The sequence below is a fragment of the Apteryx mantelli genome, chromosome 1 (genome assembly GCF_036417845.1).
Source record: "Apteryx mantelli isolate bAptMan1 chromosome 1, bAptMan1.hap1, whole genome shotgun sequence".
Classification (NCBI taxonomy): domain Eukaryota; kingdom Metazoa; phylum Chordata; class Aves; order Apterygiformes; family Apterygidae; genus Apteryx; species Apteryx mantelli.
This window is the reverse complement of record NC_089978.1, coordinates 141,646,437-141,652,436: the sequence shown is the minus strand read 5'-3', so window position 1 is coordinate 141,652,436 and position 6,000 is coordinate 141,646,437. Positions and strand designations below refer to the sequence as shown.

At 46.7% G+C, this 6,000-nt stretch overlaps 1 protein-coding gene across 1 annotated transcript in view; it reads left to right on the top strand.

The window, feature by feature from the left end:
- The first annotated feature begins 471 nt into the window (after positions 1–471).
- BORCS5 (BLOC-1 related complex subunit 5) overlaps positions 472–6,000 on the top strand; it is an 80,755-nt gene continuing 75,226 nt past the window's right edge. The window contains exons 1-2 of the mRNA XM_067304789.1: positions 472–609; positions 1,418–1,561. Of these exons, the coding sequence (XP_067160890.1) occupies positions 552–609; positions 1,418–1,561 (202 nt within the window). The 5' untranslated portion in view covers positions 472–551. The remainder of the gene's footprint in view (positions 610–1,417; positions 1,562–6,000) is intronic.

The following is a 6,000-nucleotide window of genomic DNA, read 5'->3' as shown; positions in this document are numbered from 1 at the left end:
CGCGGACACAGGCACTTCGGTTCTCAAAAGGCAGTGCTGTATTCCGGCGCATGGGCGAAAAAAAGCAAACAAACTCACCCCACCCCCAAAAAGTCATTATATAGGTCGATTGCACGTTTTTATTAGGGATACGGGCCCTAACATTTGGGGGCCTTGCTCGCTTTGCGTTAAATCGTGCGGTCGAAAAAACCTGACCTCCGTAATCAATTAATATAATTAAACGACGAGATCGCCGCCGGTCCGTCCCTGCCGCTGGGGAGGGGGCCGTTGCCGGGGAGCAGCCGCGAAGCACCGCCCCTTTAATGCAAGCCTCCACCTTTTTTAAGGAACCCGCCCCTTTAAGAGAATCTCCGCCCCCTGTGGGCGGGGCTCGGCCTCGCGATGACCCGGGCGCAGACGCCGCTGCTGCCGGCCCCGGAAGCGCCGTGTGCGGGTGGAGCTGGCGGCCGCGGGCAGCGGGGCGGTGCGGGGACCCGGCGAGGCTGGGGCCGCCGCCGCCGCGGGGAGCGGCGCGGAGGGCGGCCGAGGCCCCGGGGCGGCCGGCGGCGGCCATGGGAGCCGAGCAGAGCGCGGAGACTGAGGGCCGCCCCGGCGAGCTGGGCGCCGCAGGTCGGTGGCGGCCGCCGGGCCGGGGGCGGCGGGGCGGGAGTCGGGGCCGCCTGGGGGCTCCGGGAGCGGGAAGCTGGTGGTGGAGCAGCAGGGCTGGGAGGGAGGGAAGTTCCCCTCTGCTGCATCCCTGCATGCTCGTGACCTATGGCGGGCACAGAAAAATACGTTTTGGGGAAGGGGAAGCCTGGTAGGCAAATAGATGCAAATCAGAGCACTGTCTGGCTTCATATTTGTAGCTGTGGTGCCTGCTAGTCGGGTGCAGAGGGCAGGGTGCAGGAGCGCTAACCTCGGTATAACAGGTAACAAGGAGGATGTCAGCAGTACAGACCTTTTATATGGGTGTCTCCCCCGTGAACCGTAACAAAAAACATATAATGGTGAAACGAGTGTCCCCAAATATATCTGCGATTGAACTGAGGCTTTCCTGGAAAGGTATGGAAGGATATAAAAGAGGCTGATTAGGGTGGGGTACTGACAAATAGGGTTGTGTAGCTTTTGCCTTCTACCCTCTTCATTAAGACAGGACCACATTAGACTGTCCCTACAGTGAGGGGAAGACAATGCGTGTTTAATCAGCTGTCTGGTATGTGATTTTTTTTAAAAAAATGTGCCAAACATAATATGTTACCAGAGAGAGGGGGAGAAAGGGAGAATACAGTCCTTCAGTGACCTCCGAGATGCTCTTATACTGCAGGAAACACCTTTGCTGTGTTAAATGTGGTTACATTCTCTTTGGGTCAAATTCTGATGGAATCTGCATCTTATGAATTTAATTGTTTGATTGTTTTTCTTTCCCGTATTCTTCCAGCATCTCCCTCACCAGCCAAGCAACGAGCGAAAATGGATGACATTGTGGTAGTAGCCCCAGGAACACAGTCATCCCGTAACGTGAGCAACGATCCAGATGTCATAAAACTGCAGGAGATCCCAACTTTCCAGCCCCTTTTGAAAGGTAAGTGATTATTCTTCCTGGTTTTAAAGGCCTGTTTTTTCTGTCTGAGGGAGCATGTGCTTTGTGTATTCTGAGTTTCTAACTGAAGTTCATATGTCTGTCCATCTTTTTGCTCTCGCTATGTCAGTTTTAAACCTTACTTCCTTTTTTTTTAATGTAATTATGCCTGGCCTTCTAAATGGTGGGTGAACTAGTCTAGAGGTGTGTTGGTTATGTTCTCGGAGGTAGGACCCTTTACAATGGGGTTGGATCAGTCCCAAGTGTGCCAGTTTGCCCCCCCACCACTGGTGTGAAAGGCTGCTGATGAGATGTGCTGTGTTACAACCTAATATATAATGGGGATGCAGCCTCCAGTTCTGGTCTAGACTCTCCAAAACCCTGGGTGTTACTACCTCAGAGTCACGGCTGCGCGTGTATGATTTCAGTTAAGCTTGAAATCAAGATTTATTGTTGTGGTTGCCAACTTACAACAGTTTCTATTCTTGTTTTGGAAGGAGAGGAAAAAAAAAAAAGGCTTGGGAGGGGGAGCATCCTCAAGCTCAATGTTGACAGGCTCCATTTCTATCAGTGGACCTCTTAAATTCCCACTGGGTGTCTGTCACTTTCTCTTTCTCTCTATCTTTTTTTTCTTTTCCTCCCTATTTTTATTCTTTATTCCCTGCTCCATCTGTTGTCCCTCCTATTCTGTTCCAAGTGAAGTGAAGCTTTACATCATGGTTATCTAGCCTAGATTGTACCAAAATCACTCATGTATACTGTGGCCTGGTGCTCTCTTTTCTGGAGACTGTGTAGCCTCTTCCTTGTTTAAAAGTCTCTTGAGGGGGAAGATGTCTGGAGCAGCCTGCAGAATTGCTTTGATAGCAGCAGCATGCTCCTGGCCTCCTCCTCTCCCTGGAGCAGTGTGGATCTGCACACTTGTGTGCATGTGCTGCATAGTGAGCACTCAGCGAGCCAATGTTTTCTGAAGGTTTTAGACCTACTGCACATACGTACATTGACTGTACCACTTGCTCACGTCTTATGGACCTGCTATTCCAGTGAGGAGAAGGAACTGGGATGTTTAGTTTTCCCCTACTACTAGAAGAAATTATATGGGCTTATGCAGCTGAGGGATTGGGTGCTACTGCTCGGGGTGTCAATGAACCACACATGGCTGCTGGAGAGGCATGGCAGCCACTTTACCTTGTGGGCATCACTAGGTATGGTGTAACCTCTCTTTTTAGACAGGGACTCTTTTCTCTGTTTTTTTTTCTACTGTGCCTATTGCATGAGGATCCTGGAACATGAGTAGAACTTGTAGGCAGTATGAGAGACTAATGGGCCAAATAATTGGCATTTTTTGGGTACAGCCTGACAGGGATTTAGAGCATTGCAACACTGACAGTACTGTTTCCAACAGATGGAGCAGAAAGATGGTGGGGGGCAGGGGGGGAAGAACTGCATAGGAGAAGGGCATAAATTTGGATGTATTTGGGGCTAGTACTGGTGTCCCCTGTGACAAAGGAGTGCATGTGTTGCTTGTAGAGATTGTTGTGACATTGCAGTCTGGAAAGAAAGAAAGAAAAATAAAAAAGTATTTGATTTATTCCAGACACTACTTCTACCATTTTAAACCTGTCTGTAAGACTGTTGAGGTTTGCATGATGTTCATGTCAGCAGCAGGCTGGGTCGTAAATAGTGGGCAAAACTTGGCTTTTGCCAGAATTTGAATGCACAAGGCAGGGAACAGAACCAGGATCTCACCAGTGGTAGCTGGGAGTGTAAATACTACAACCCAAATCTAAAGAAAATGAGGGAGTTCTTGCTCCTAATGAAGCCCTGATCATTGTCTGTGCAAAGTGCTGAAGTGGAAGCTTCTGAGCAGCTGTGAACCTAGGCCCAGTTTCAGTAGTCAGGAGGATGCTATGCTAGCTACATATGCCCATGATATAGGGAGGCAATTCCTGGTGTCATAGCTAAGAAGTTCTGTCAGAGCTGGAGTCAACCGAGTCCTGGGAGGATTTCTTATCTTGGATTGTATTCCCATGAGAGCTGGAGGTGATGAAGATGACAATGAGGGAATAAATAGGAAAGAACAGTGGTGCTGGTGAATTGAAGAGGAAGCAGCCCTGAATAGGGGCACAGCAGAGATAGGAGGCAGTGATCCCAGGTTAGGAATTAGATGGCATTCGAGAGACCAAATTTAGAAATCTCATTAACAGCTGGCACTGAGATTGTTGTGTATGTGTAAGAGTGATGACAAAGAGTTTCAGTTCCACCCAGCCTCTAATCGTGGTGAACCAAGTCTTGTGTTTTGCAAGAGCTACGGAAGTCCTGGGAAGCAGGGCTGGTAACACCTCCCAGCGGCAGTGTTTCTGCATGGGTGGTTGAGAAGCAAGGATACAGGGCTTGAGATGGGAAGTGAGGAAGAAGAGGGTAGCAGCAGACTTGTGGCTGAGATAGAAGGGTTGGGGGGCACTGGCTTTGCTCACGAGTCCAGGCCTTTTACTCCTAAATATGCATGTGTTAAGTTGTTTGAGGGGAAGTCCTCTTGGTCACTGAGTTGCTTTTGCTGGTCTTATTTCTGACCTGAAGCAGTGTAGCAATGTATGGGGGATAGAAAGCTTCTTTTCTACTTCTGTCACTTACTCTAGTAAGAGTCTCCTTCCTTACGAGTCTCTTGGGTTGTGATGACATCTGGTGACTGCTGGAGGGTATTGCATTCTCAATTGCATTGACTATGTGAACTGCTTCCTCTGCCTCAAATACTTTACCCCTACTTGCTCAACAAGACTTTGATACATAATGTTCACTACGGAAAGCAGCATGGTCTATGGAGTGTGAGTCTTGGGAGACCCCAGATCTGCCACAGTCCTGCTTGAGAAGTTGTCCGGTTTTGGACTGATCTCTTCTCTGTATTCTTCAAATGAAAGATCCTTTCCTGGAATGGATAAAGAAGGATACTAGAGATCTTTTTTTTATTTTTTTTAAGGAGTTAATCCTAAGAACTTGTGTCTCATGGTCTACCAGCTTGAAGAGCTCAAGTCATGAACTCATGTGAGCTTCATTAGTCTTCAGTTTCTTCTTGGCTAAACAAAGCCAAGGGAATTTATTTTTGAGTCTCAGAAGAAGCCTAATGGTTAAATTGATATGGCATGTGATCATGAAGGGACTACATGATCTCAAGAGCCAAAGCATGTAAGAGCCAAAGCACTGCTCTCTCCTAGCCATTCTGAGTTGAGCTTTCTGTGATCAGTGAAGCTGGAGGTCTTTATCGCTGTACACCAGGTAAGAAAATGCCAGTGTCATGTCTGTTACATCTTTCATGTTAGGTTTTTCTTGACTCCTGTAACAAAAACTGCACCTCAGAGGAACAGCTGTGATTGTGTATGGTCCTTCTGAGTGTTGTTTGCCTTCTCTAGACTTTCGTTATGGTGACTGATCATGCATAATAACCAGTGTTTGAGAGGTCCAAGTTTAGGCATCTGTTGATTCCAGTGTTTGAACCTGTCAAACATTTCTGTTCTTTGGGGTAGATGCTACTGTCTAATAGTGCTTATGCAGCACCTAGTATGATGACTCTAAGACTGGGGTGTCTTTTGTATGCAAAGGAATATATATTTTTTTCCAGTGGTATATTCATGCGAGGACAGTATCCCCTACACAGTGGGCTTAGGGAAGCTTGTTTTGCCATTTACAAATGTGAGATCCTAATTCCACCCAAGCTGACAGGAGAGAAAAGTGCGCTTAGTTCTGGGAGTGTCTGATAGATACACTCCAGTAACTGCTATATGCTTGAAGGGGGGGAGTTATGTATGTATTTCTTCTGAATGCAAAAACCCTTTTCCAGTTGAAATGTTAGCAAAGAACTTCACTGCTTGATGAAGCAAGAGTTGATTTTTTTGAAGTTGGGAGGAAAGTGTAGAATTGAAACTCCTGAGAGCAACAGAAGAAGTCTCCAACCTTTTCCCAGGCATGTAGTGATGCTCTTTACTCATGGGAAAGCATTCCCTACAGAGGCTACTTTGCAAGCGATATAGAAAAAATGTGATATGCTGTCTCTTTCCTTCATGCTATTTCATGGGGACATTTGTGTGAAAATTAACCTTCTATCTGTTCAGTGACCGAGATTCCTACAATGTGTTCATTGTGTGAAGTTGTAATCAGCTGTGTATAAAATCAAAGTCATCTTCTGTGAGTTGCAGGGAAAAGTAGTCTTTTACACATGGAAGAGTCTGGTTTTTTCCCATGGAATTTTTCCTGGTAGTTAGAACAGGATAAGTGGCATAAGGGATTAAACATTATTACTAAGCTTCCTAAAAGCTTTTTGAAGAGTGCTTACGTTACAATTTTGTGTTGTGAAAACTGAATGAGTATTGGATTCTTCCAGAGGGTATCATCATCTTGCTCAAGCTGTGCAAAAGGTTGACATCTCTCTTTCTGGTAGCAGCAAAGCATTA